At 40.9% G+C, this 13,135-nt stretch overlaps 1 protein-coding gene across 1 annotated transcript; it reads left to right on the top strand.

Moving 5' to 3' along the window:
* Window positions 1-2,812: 2,812 nt before the first annotated feature.
* Window positions 2,813-11,503, top strand: LOC132993209 (protein LBH-like). The gene is made up of 4 exons (XM_061062908.1): window positions 2,813-2,972; window positions 8,311-8,389; window positions 9,078-9,252; window positions 10,403-11,503. Exons 2-4 carry the CDS (start codon window positions 8,312-8,314, stop codon window positions 10,462-10,464), a joined length of 315 nt encoding a protein of 104 aa, XP_060918891.1. The 5' UTR covers window positions 2,813-2,972; window position 8,311; the 3' UTR covers window positions 10,465-11,503.
* The last annotated feature ends 1,632 nt before the right edge of the window (window positions 11,504-13,135 follow it).

Genomic DNA, 13,135 nt, shown 5'->3' with positions numbered 1-13,135 from the left:
TCCTGTATTAGCCGGGACATCCCATATTACAAACCAAATTTGTTCGTCCTGAGTGGAACGCACCTTGTCACATATATTGACGATACTTCTCTGTAATCACTAGACAACACTTAACTGATCCTAGATCAGATCTGAAACAGCCATTAGCCCATCATGCACTGATCACGTCTGTCATCCAATCACAGCCCCTCTCACATGCGTCAGATATACCTACAACATCAAAAGCACCAAACCCTGAGATAAGTTTTGTTCATAGATGGTGTTGTTTGGTTAGCCTGTGGCATCCAAGTATGAATACATATATGCATAAACTGGCCTCCAAAGATAAGCAATGGGAAACAAAGATGACGTGGGTTAAGCCTTCTGCACTTTTTGCCGACGGGAGTCTTCAATAGGCCACGGTGCTGAGCATGACCTTACCTTCAGGGATGCACAAGAAGGCCACACTAGGAAAATATGCAAGCAATGTCAGCAAGGGGGTTAAAGGAGTCCCAAGGTAAGAGTGGAATATTTTATTTCCACTATAATAATTTCATCTTTCACATTTTGCCATGTTTTATTATTTTTTTGTAATAAAAATATCTTAAAGTATTCTCAGTTAGAGATATCTGGTATAATCAGTCACTTTAGGAGTCCTTTATTAGAGGTTTTAGAAAATTATATAACAAGTAAGTTTTGAGCTGATGTGTAGGTTGAGTAAAACTACATATCAAATAGGCTACACACTACATTCACACATCATCCTCACAATGCCCACAGAGCTCCATTTTGTCCCTAATTTGGTATTGAAAAATTTGGCAACCCTATAGTCAATTGAGTGTTTAATTTTTTTGGTTTTAATCAAAACTTTCCTGATTGAAGTAGCTGTAAACCAGAAACTTCAAAAAAACATCTAAGTCAGAAACGGATCCATCTCTGTGAATATCATGTCTGTAATGTTTTAGCCACTTCTGCTGGCCTTACACCAAATTACATTTCAAGTGATTTCAGAGTCAAAGGCACATTTCCAAAGTCAGAATAAATTCATGAGAGTTTTGCTCGAGTTGGGGCAGCTTCGTGATCTGTGAAGTTGAAAAGGATTTTTTTTTTTTTTACATTTGAATGAATACTCTAACTTCTGGCAGTAGCAATCTTCTGGAAATATAAAGTCACAGTTTCTTTCCAAAAAATGCAAACTACTAAAATTATAGAGCCAGGGCAGTGACAGCTCAAATGTTGCATTGAAAACAAACCCTGAACTGAAAAAAGAAACTTAAACATTGAAACACTTTTAAAAAGTTTTGGCACAGGAAAAAGTTTCACTGAAGAACAAAACACATGCATTCAATTACTTTATTTTTATTTTATTTTTTTGCATTCAGCCTTGTTTTTCAGTGACTATCTTTTAATATTTACAACATGTCACTCAATGACAGATTTTTTTAGGATGTCAGTGGTTTTCCATATTCTGCTCACTGTCACCTTTTTGTGTGTGTGTGTGTGTGTGGGGGGGGGGGGGGGGGGGGGGGGGGGTTTGGAGAGCATGATTTACATATAATCTGCATATTAAAGAGAACTGAGCATGAACCCACCTTCTGCTCTGATACCTCCAGCATGAATCCACTCTGATGGCTTCTACGAGTTCACCTGGAGCTCAGGGTTCCCACTCTTTTCAGCATGAACGCATCCGAAGATGTTCCCTGAAAAACACACCAGAATGCAAAGAAATGTTTTTTGTTCTTCTGTGAAACTTTCTTCAGTGTTTTACAATAAAATTGATTGAACGAATGTTTTATTTTTTTCAGGTCAGGGTTTCTTTTCAATACCATGTAGCTGTCACTGTCCTGGCTCCATATTAAAGTTAGCATTTGAGCTGCTTTCCAAACATTAAACACTTAAAAGCATTTTTTACAAAGAACAATCAGAGAAACTGATGAACTAATCTCTAAAGATAAGGTCATGATTGTATGAACACAACAGGACCTTAGTAAGAGTTTGAACACTAGAGGGAGACACAGCTAACAAGTATATTTCTATTTTTTCAAAAGTGCCAAGGGTTGAACAAATAATGAGGAAAAGCTAATCACAGGTAGGTAAATAAAATGCATGACGTCACTCTGTATTAGCAATCAAAGTTAAGCTAAGTTTCCTAACTAAAGGCTTTGGCGCTGTTTGATAGAAACCTCCACTAACTTTAAATTATTGTGATGCTATGGAGTAAAAAAGGCGTTTAAAAAGAGGCAACATCTTTCTATGCTCAAGGTTTAACATTGTGGTGGAAAATTAGGAAAGTTACCTGAGAGAATCAGCTAACTGCTAACAATATTAGCATATTTAAACTAATCAACGGCCGCTCGGTTCACCTGATCAGATGGTGCATTCAAGTGCTTGTCGTTTATCCCATCTTCAAGGATAACCGATGACTGATAACCGATAGAACTTCAGGTTTTCGGAAGGCTTGTGTTTCATTAAAGAAGTTAGAGCCAGGAGAAATGCTGACTCTCAACCAGTTACAAATTAATATATCCATCAACTTTATTATCTCGCCGGGAATAGGCAACGCTGTGGTTGGTCAGCTTTCCTTCCAGCTCAAGACACGATTGTGTGACATCTGGAGTTGTTCTACCGCTGAAATATAAAACACAAGCTACAACCTCAGACACCCCGAAACCTACTCCAGTCATGTAGTCTTACAACATCCCGTATGTATAGTTTTAGTTGTCTTATTTTCGTAATTCACACATTTTCGACAGTCCTTAAAGGCAACATCCGTCCGGTTTCTCCGCGCAGACTCTGAACACTTCCATGCGAGCGGCAACTTCACCGGGAGCTTCGCGTCGCCCACAACAGCCCGCATCATCATCATCATCATCATCATCATCATCATCAGCACCATCATCATCCTCATCATCAGCAGCAGCAGCATCAGTGTGATGAAGGAGCGGAGGACGGAGACCTTGCTGCTCTGAGACACTGGATCAGCCCGCTGACAGGTAGGCTACGGAGCTTTTTTTTATCCACCTTTTAACCCACTCTGACAACACTTGTCTTCTTTTCCAACACTGACTCAGAAGCTTATTTAAGTAATTTGTTTTTTAAGTTCTTACATAATTTATTAGTTTTATATTTTTTTATTAAATGTCAAAGGACTGTACAATTAATTAAACCTGCACTGGTGATGTTCAGTGTGTGGGATTGTGGGCAAAAAGCACTGATCATCAGCCTGTGAAGTGTTTCAGTAGAAGTGTAGGTGTAGCAGAGGCTGTTTTATATTTAAATCTATTTATAGTATCAGGTACCTGCAGCACTGGCTACCTGTTGTGTGCCATGCAAGTAAACCTATGTGCCCTAAATCATGATCAATTATAAACACAGTTAACTGTAATTTCATTTTTGTGCCATTAAAAGATCAACTAAGAGCATTTGTGTCAAAATCTAGAACAGGAACTGTGAATTAGGGCTACAAACAGAGGAGAAATCAGATGTAACTGCATGAAAAAAAAGAGAACATTTCAGGTGGCTGCATGTTAAGTAACGATATCTCTATATTTGGCAATGGGTTGATTTTTTTTTTCCTCACGTCCCTGGGCTGTTCAAACTTACTGGGTTATCTGAGCAACCTGAATTTGAGGAGGTGGTGTTGCTGCTGGCTCTGATTTAGCAGCAGAAATGAAATATAAAAAAAAAAAAAAAAAGAAGTGCAGCTGGGGCGATAGAGGAGAGAAGGAGAGAGAAGAGTGGTCATTCTTTCAGCATCTCCAAAAAACGAAAAACTGGAATTGAACAGATTTTTGAGTCGTCCTCAGGGAAACCAATTTTTTGGAAAGCACTGTGGACAGTCTCCACAGTGATGGATCTCATGATGGACAGCATGAGAGGAGGAATTTTAATATGTGAGGTCACATCTTTCTTTCTGAAAAAGCAAACAGTGAGGATGGAGAATGGAGACCGTGGCTGCAGGCAGAATTGTTTTCTGGAGAACTGGATGGGTTTCAAGTAAAGATCAGATTGTTTTTTTGTTTTTTTTAACACTAGTAGGTGCAAGAATCTGGCATCAATTCTCAAGTCTGCAATTCAACATCAGCAGAGAGAAGATGCAGTGCATCAAGGTGATTCTGTGGGTTTTTGGCTTGTAGAGGTGATTAAAGAGCTGTGATTGTTGTTTTTTTATTATTATCAATGATTCTGTAAGAAAATAATGAAAAACGTTCCTGAAACATGACAAGATGTCTTCATTGGGTTTTTTTTAGTATGAAAGAGAGATAGTTAAAAATCCCCAATATATTTAGATGATTATGAATTTGATGACAAAAACAAAACAAAAGGAAGCTGAGTCACGTTGTCCATTTGTACAAACTGTGGCAACGATCAAATGCTAAAACCAAACGTACTATTTTCTGCGACAAACAGGGTTTTCCTCCCGACTAAAATCTGCCTTCAGAGCCGATCAAGACGTGAAATATGAGCATTAGTTGAAGCGCCAATGCGTGCTTAAAGGTGCCCTATAGAGGTCTTCACAACTAAAGCCATTTTCATATATGCACTCTTTCAGGAGGACTGCTCGGGATATTCACCTCACAGCGGGGAGACTATCCCTGTCAGACTGGAGGGGGTGTATATAAACGTCACTCCCCCCTCCCATTGGCTCGAGGTGAATTCTCTGGAAAATATCCTGCGACGTTCTCAGATCAGCTCACTCGGATTTGCTGCGATTAAAAATAAAAGGGGTCTAGCAGGAGAAAGTCCGAGTGGAAATGTCGGCTCTTTGCGTTCTCACATACAAGCTCCTCCGGGAAATATCAGGAACTTTTTTCCGGGAGTTTTCTGCAAGTCTGAAAGCCCTATATGAGACAAGTGTTTTTACCATAGACATGGATGTAGTCTAAGTGCTGTCACCCATTAGTCTCTGAAGCCCAATGATGGCGATCGCCCTTTTGGAAAGACCATCTCCAGCTCCAGTTTCCTGCTGTCTTTTACCAGTCAGACGTATAATTAACTCTGAACATTGGCTATTAAAAATATAAAAAAAGGCTGTCAGTCGTCTCGTCTTACCTTTACCCTTTGTCTGTGTTTACAAGCATTAAAAACAACATTATAGAAACCAATCTTGTTGCTGATGATCTCACCTACTTGTATAGGTCTTATAGAGGCATCACTATTCATTTCAGTCAGTTTTATAATCAGCTAAAAAACTCCCCACAGGGTCTTTAAGTGGCACTTACTGCAACACAAGAAAAAAAACAACTGCGCTTGATTCTTCAAAAACCTGTGATTATTTCAGCTCAATGAATGGATGTGCAGTGTTTCTTATAAGTAATGTGAACCAGCAGTTGAAACCCCTCAGCCAGGGGTTTCATGTCTCTGTTGAGGCAGAAGTGAAGCAGCGTCCTGCAGAGCGAGGAGGCAGACACATTAACACATGGATAACCTCGTTCAGACCTAACGCCTCTAAATAAGACGTTATTATTATTCAGCCAGGGAAGCGGGTAAGAAAGCATGACAGAAGCGTCACGCCTGGCATCTGCATTTAAATTCTTGTGTCTGTTACGCTTCACGTCAGCGCTGAGTGAGTGCACTTCTCAGAAACCAGATCTGACTGGAAACGTGTGCGGGCCTCTCCACTTTCCACTTCTCTTTTTCTTTTAAATATATTAAAGCGGGACACGAGAGTGGCCGCACAGATTCCCTCCAGAGGAAACAAACAAGAGTCTGATGAGGAGGAATAATGGCCCGTATTGTCTCTGAAGGGGGCAGAAGCGAGCCCATGGTTTCTCAGAGAAGTCTCACAACAACACCGCACCGTCCTGACGGAGGTAATTGCCGCGTATCGGCACACATGAATACCCCCAAATCAGCTCTCGGCCTTGTGCGCTCAGGCAAAGTGCACTACTCCCGACAATCAGAGGCATACAATCTCAATCGCTCGTCCCCATGGCAACAGCAACTGCTGGTGTGATTGTATGGAAAGTGGTGTTTCTGATAACTTGTCACATGTAATGTCTGTTTTTCTTTTCTTTTTTTTACTGGTGGGCAGACGACTGGTGTTGTAGGACGAGTTATTTTAAGAGGCAAAGATTCTAAATTTGTATCAATATTCATGTTATAAGAGCGAGAGTCAATTTAAAATAAGTGATGGTGCACAACCAGGTGTGCTTCTATATGAAGATAATGAAGGAGGTAAAGGACGCCAGGTGTTACATCCTCGGCTCGGTCGGTCAGCACGTTTACACGATGTTAAAAAAGTCAATTTATTGGGTTGGTCCGACATCTAGATAAAGGGGTTGGGAGTTCATTTACTCTCGCATGTTTACATCTCAATCGGACCCGGACTGGCCTGGCTTTGGAGACACAGTTTATGTTGTGTCAGCTGAAGGGGTTAAACATGTTGAAGTACATTGATGGAAACAAAGCTGATTGCCGATTGTTTTGTATGTGACGTAGTTGGTCAAACAGAAGAAGGTCCAATAGTAACTCGCTGAAAGGGGGCGTGTCACCACCTAGCGTAGCAGAATCGGACATACTGCTGTCAATAAATCGATTTTCTCTGGTGCTGGTATACTTAGACAAGCTCAGTAGTCCATTTAAACGGCCTAATGGCGCTCTAACCACAGCAGCCTGTTGACTGTGCATGTAAACAGTCTGGTCAAAAGACGCTGAGCTCAAGTAGAGTAATGACGCACTCACACTAGGCCCATTGTCCCCAGGTTCAAGCTTTGCTCCATTTGCAAGAACCTGAGTGATACATGTGTCTGGCAGTCAGGGTTTGAAGTAGCAGAGCGGGATTTTCTGGCACAACTTAATCAACAAACGAGGTGCACGAAGAGTGAAAGTCTTGAAGACGCGTCGGTCTAATTTGTTTAGTGTTGCTGGAACATTTCGACCCCTGGCAGTCAGGGTTTAAAACAACTAAGAGGAAACTACGGGGGCTTTTTCTACCTTTTTTTAAAATCTCTTCATCTCTGCATGTAGGATCAGCACAAGTCTTATCCTATCGTATCCTCATATGCACTTCAGAAAGCTTCTAAATATTTTCAGGCGGCCCCAGAAATCCTCCTGATCTGGCTGTTCACACATGCACCTCACAGCGGGACACGATCCCCGTCTAAGTGTAGTTTCACAGAATCAACAAAAGAGCAGAGAGGAACAAACTGGAGAGCAGCAACAAACAGGAAACGTTATGCAGCAGTTCCGATCACAGGGAATAAACGTCACCTCCCACTCGCTCGAGGTGAATTCTCCTGATGATATCCTGCTGTGTTTTCACTTCAGCTCAGTCAGAGTCAAAATGCTGCTGTTTGCGTTTAGACATGCCCTGAAAACATCATGAGTTTTGAGCAAGCGTGAACAAGTCTAATGTTTAGAAGACGTCTTCCTTAACTCACCACTTCTCCCTTATTAGTTCTAGTTACATATCAAACAACAGTATTTTCTTAATCTGTTCAAAATGCTTAATTTTAACTTTGCTTTTATAACACTGCAGCACTCACTCTCCCAGGTTTGTTTGTGTTAGTATTACTTTACAGTTTCATAAAGTTGGAGGGCGGGTTGTATCGTCTTTGTCCATACTTTATTTGATCATTTGTTCAGCACAAACAATGAGGACTTCCAATAGGAAGGGACAACCCAGCATTTCCTGCTTTTATGTTGTTGGTGATGTCATCGCTGACATCATCAGGTCACACAGTGTGTGGGGTTTATCTTTCCTCCAAGGCTGCTTTTCTTTTGTGCATTTCTTGCACATCCCTGTTTTTAAAGTTCATCAGCCGGTGTTGAAGTCAGAATGTGTTCTGTTTTTTTTTTGTCTCAAAGATGATGTAGAAGTTTTGGTACAGGCTGCTGCTGCTACAGTCACTGTGTTCATTGACGTCCCCTATAAATGCAGCTTCTAAACTTCTAAACTTCTAAACCACTGTTAGAAGTTTGCCTACCAAACTAGCCAAAGCTATTCTACAGGAAGAAACTGCAGGTACAGGTGAGAAACAACAAATGTTAACATAACTTTTGCTTACTCTCTGGAAATCTAGAGAATCACTGTTTAGGTTTTCTATATGAATGCAGATACATATAAACAAAAGTCAATGTGTGATGTTTGATGTTTAGAGTAGTACATTTCTGATATGGAGACGTTAACAAGACTGATTTAGTATTCATGCACACTTTCTGGTATGTCATGTATTTACTGTCTTTGATAGATTTCTGTTACTGATTTTATTTTCCTCCTCTCTAGTTTGTGCAGCATTTTGTTCAACACTGGACTTAAAGAATCTTGAACATTTAAGAGACAGTGTTCAGCGTATTGATCGGTGATAATCAGCGTGTGTTTTCCTGCAGGATGACTGAGGTGATGAACTCTCTGGAGCCGGCTACGGAGGACTTCAGCGGGGGTGGCGCAGCCGCAGATCAGGACGCAGTATCCTTCCAGCTGTGTGTGTGTTTTTTCAAAATGTGTGTGTGTTTAGATGATTTCAAACCGGTCGAGTTTTATTTAAATAGAAGGCATGAAGCCGTGAGTCACGGGAGTGATGAGCAGCAGTAAAATGTGGGCTGACGCGGGGAAAGTGTTTGGTTGGACTCAGTCCTGCTGAGAGTAAATGGTATGTGTCATATCCAGCTGAGGGAGTTATCATCGGCGACTGTACATTTTATTTTCCAAACATGATGTATCATCATTAGGTGACATGTGAAGGGTGATATTTCATACAGTCAGAGAGATGTTGTGTGTGATGAATCCTGTTTGTCTGCTGCTTTCTGTTTCTCCGCGTTACAGTCTGATATTTACTGACAGGGACAGGCTCACCATGTACTTTTTGTGTCCAATTAGTTCTTCTTTTTTGGTCCACTAATACTGTTTCTTTGTTCCAGTTGACACAACCTGCTCACGAGATCATTTAGCATACAATTCAATGAGGAAACAGAAAGGACCGCATGACATTTGAAGTTAGAGATCAAAGAAATAACTAAGTGAAGTCATCTGATGGATCTTTCCTAATCCCATTTTTACCGCATTGTTGTTCTCTCACGTGTGTGATGAGCAGTGATGTCTTATCCCACCGGCTGTGAAAACCCCTTCAGTTAACCTTTACATGAGCTTCAAACAGATCTTCCCAGATACCCATGAGAGGTATCCAAAGCTGTCCAAGAGGCTTCCCTCCATCGTGGTGGAGCCGTCCGACGCGACCGAGGTGGAGAGCGGCGAGCTCCGCTGGCCGCCGGACGAGCCGAGCTCTCCGGACGCCAAAAGTGGGAGACAGTGTGCAGAGGGACAAACTGCAGGTGAGGACGGGTGTTGAGTCACTGAGAGTTTGTTTTGATTGGTCTGAAGCCACAGTTCAAAGATTGAAAAACATTAAACTTTCCAGGCAAAATAAAACGTTCTGTATGTTGATTGCTAACGCTAAGCTAAGTGTTAGCATGCTAACTGAGCACTTTAAGTAGCAGGGTCTTCTGGACAGGACAATGGGTCGAGGTGGGGAAGACATTGAGGGAAAGGAGCCGCAAATCGGACTTGAACCCTGGGCAGCCCGCTTGGAGGACTATTGCCTCCGTATATGGGGCACGGCCAAACCGCTAGGCATTCTGCGCCCCAAAGTAGCCGCCTCTGCCATCAGTGTGAGACATGTAGCATCAAAAGTCAGAAGACTAGAAAAGCCATCAATTTACAAAATCAATCTGTAGATTCTTTGTTTCTTTGGTTTGCTAAATGTACAAAATAATTAATACAATACTATTAGAGCAGTGGTTCTCAAAAGGTGGGTCAGGACCCAAAAGTGGGTCATGATGGAGACGTTTTCAGTGGAGTTTTTTTTGTAAAAAAAAAGTCTATGATTTGCTTTTTAATTTAGTCTTAACATTTATTTTTGGGGCTTTTTAAGCCTTTATTTTGTAGGACAGTGGATAGAGCAGGAAGTGAGGGGTGACCTTACCACCAGCAGATCAGCTCACCTACGAGTTGCTTTTTAAATATGTTTGTCTTGTTCCTTTCTTTGCTAAATCTGATTGGTTGACAAATATCTGATAGTTGGGTTGAGATTCCTCGTTAAGGAGTCAGTGGTGGATCCTGAGTCTGGACCAGTTGAGATCCTGCAGTGGTATTTATATCATGAAAAGGTTCAGATTCACTTTTTTATCGCCTTTGTTCCTTCACTTTTGTGGTAAACAACAAAAGAAATCAAACTCCACCATGTACAGAGGCTGTAGTCTTCCAAGCGGGCAGCCCAGGTTCAAATCCCACCTGTGGCTCCTTTCCCGCATGTTATTCCCCACTCTCTCTCTCCCTGATTTCCAGCTCTGTCCACTGTCCTCTCTCTACAATAAAGGCATAAAAAGCCCCAAAAAATAAATCTTTAAAAAAAAAAAATCAAACTCGCTCTCGTGTGTAAAATCTGAGTCGGCGAGTCACTCGGTGTGTTCATGTCTCTTCCAGGTGATGAACAGTTGAATGTGGACGTGGACGAGGAGGCCACGGGGGCGGAGATGCAGGACTGAACAAAACCGTCCTCACGTGTAATCCACTGTTACTGTGAGTGTATACAGACCTGGATGAATGAGAGAGAGTCGGACAGAGTGAGCAGATTGCATTAAAGGATAGAGAAGATGGCGGAGACGGAGGAGTGAAAGGTAGACTAAACAGATTCCCAAACACCAGATCACGGGGGCTTGGAGCCAGAGTTGTGTTGGCACCTTCTTTAATAAATAAATGTTAAAGAAAGTGTTTTTGATTTCATGTTCTCTCCGACACACGTGAGAGAATGAAGATCGAACGGGACCAAGCTGCCATTACGACTCTTATTGCCTTTCGGCTGTTCTCTTTTCACGAGAAGCCGACGTAACACCTGGCAGCCGACATGTTTTTACTGTCATAATTTGAAGTACACACACACATTAGACACACGCTACGACGACTGTTGTCACATTTCCAGCTTTGTGATTTTTGTTATTTTTTGAATTTGCTAAATTGGATTTTCTCTCTGGCTCCAAGCCTTTCTGTCCAGATGTCCCATGATGTGATTTTTTTTTTTGTAATCCGGACAGATGTTTCTAAATGCTGTCTTTAAAGTATTTAGCTCGTGTGTGCCATATTACTTCTACTACTTCTAACGGTAGCTGCTGTATTTAGTGCACAGGTTTGACATAAAGTCTGGATGTAAATAACGTCACCGTGTGTTGAGTGGTGACTGCTGTCGTCTGGTGATCTTGGTTCACTTTGTAAAACTAGCTACGATGTTTTTTGAAGTATTTGACTAAAGAAGCCTTCATCACTTTATTGATGTTACTATAACTCGTTCTTTAATATCATATTATTAAGTGTCTTTATACATTAGGTGTTCAAGGGAATGTAACGGTGTTCTGTTTTATTTAGGATATTGAAGCAATATGTTCACAGGATTTTAAAGGCGCTCCATTTTGTTACAGAAGTTGATAATAATCGGTATATTTTAGATGTGAGTCGCTTGTCACAGACATGATATTTTTTAAAATACTGGAAGCCTAAATTATTGCACAAGTAATAAACCTTTTCAAAATTGTTGTAATGTTCTTTGATTTGTTTTTTTTTCTTGTGTTCTGTGACGGTCAATGTGAGGATGAGTTCTGATTGGATGATTCTTTTTGTCCTCAAGAGTTTAAAAGTCAAACATCCACGATATATACTGTATGTATCGGTTCAGATAATCTATCAGCCAACTTAAGGAATATTTTCTCATTTTTAATTATTCTAAATATGAAACTTTAACTGATAAATAATGGCGTTCATTTACTTATGAACAAGCCTCCTCATTCCCATCAATCGGTGGTGGTTGTGTTGTTGTACTCTTTGTCTTAAGACCGCTTCTTGAAGGTCTCTTCTCGGTATCGAAAGCATTTTTTTCTCGGCCTTGTCTCGGTCTCAGACTGGGCGGACTCTGGATTATAAATCAAGACCGGTCAAGACCACAACTGATCGGCTACTTTTCTAATACATTACTGTATTTAGAAGGAAAAGCTGCTTTCTAAAACAACAGATAATTCAAATAATAAATACATCATTTGATTGTTATCCCCTGATTAGGGCCGCAGCCTTCACGCGTGCCGCAAGAATTTAAACACACAGAATTGTATGAGTCACCTGAAGCGTTGTCATAGCAACAAAGACATATTCAAATAATATGAAGCAGCAGCAGCAGCTAGCATTATCACCAAGTCAAAGAGACCTGCAGAAAGTTTGCAAAGAGACGGACTAAAGGCTAAAGCAAAGAAGGAAATGTCATTTGTGGACAGAAATAATTTAAAAGCTTCACAAGCTCTAAACGTTAGTTCACTTTCCCCATATTCCCTGGAATGGACATAATGAGGTTCAGTTTTAAGCCAATACACTTCTGGACAAATTTTGAATTTCTCTCTTTCTGCTAGCGGTCCTCACAACAGAAAATAAATCTGGTGTTCATTCATAGAGTAAACAAAGGTTTTGGAGATGTGCTGTTGTTGTCATGTTTGCTGTCTTTCCATTGCCTCACAGTAGCGTGTATTAAAAGTCTTTTTGACTCATTTGCACATCTTTAACGGGTACAAAAGCAGCATAATCTTTTAGTGAATCAGACCGCCTGTGTGCATGAGCGCCCAATAACTCTGCAGATGTTCAAGTAAACGTGATCAAGATGTCGCCGTGTCCAGCTTCCAGAGGAAGTTTCTGAAGGGGAAGTTGATGACAGCTTCCTCTTTCGCTCTCACACCGTGTTGTTCCTCTCCTTACTGAGGCATGAAAACAGAAAGTGTTTCATTGTTAATCAGCTCCGAGCGTTTGTTCATCTGGAAAATAAAAAAAACTGAAGCACAAAGCGGAAGGTGATCTGAACGCCTCAAATCTCAGCGGCTGTAATCAGTGTGTGAACGCTTAAAAAAAACAAACATCTGACGGTGCGTTGTGTTTCCTCTCTAGAGATAAGAACAGTTTACATTTTTGTGTCTTTTCATACAAAGATTTTGATCTCAATGAAGCCGTTTGTTAAACTCGGAGCAGAGTTAGAGCTCAAAGGGAGTAACACGTACTCAGTTTGATTTTAAAAGAGCTGCTTCAAACTCATAATCCAATCAAAAGATACCAATCTATCCTGGAACTTTCTTTGTCAAGTGTTCAAAATGTGTTTTTCCTGCAGTAAGACAAAGAGGATCTGCTGGAAAC

This window comes from Labrus mixtus, chromosome 18 (assembly GCF_963584025.1).
Source record: "Labrus mixtus chromosome 18, fLabMix1.1, whole genome shotgun sequence".
NCBI lineage: Eukaryota > Metazoa > Chordata > Actinopteri > Labriformes > Labridae > Labrus > Labrus mixtus.
This window is presented reverse-complemented; position numbering and strand designations above follow the sequence as displayed.

What these genes read in the sequence shown, in the direction of transcription:
- LOC132993209 (XM_061062908.1), top strand. Translation starts at nt 8,312, where the DNA reads ATGACTGAGGTGATGAACTCTCTGGAGCCGGCTACGGAGGACTTCAGC. An exon ending in CAGCCGCAGATCAGGACGCA is followed by an intron (nt 8,390 to 9,077) that starts GTATCCTTCCAG and finishes AGCTTCAAACAG; the next exon opens with ATCTTCCCAGATACCCATGA. An exon ending in TGCAGAGGGACAAACTGCAG is followed by an intron (nt 9,253 to 10,402) that starts GTGAGGACGGGT and finishes TGTCTCTTCCAG; the next exon opens with GTGATGAACAGTTGAATGTG.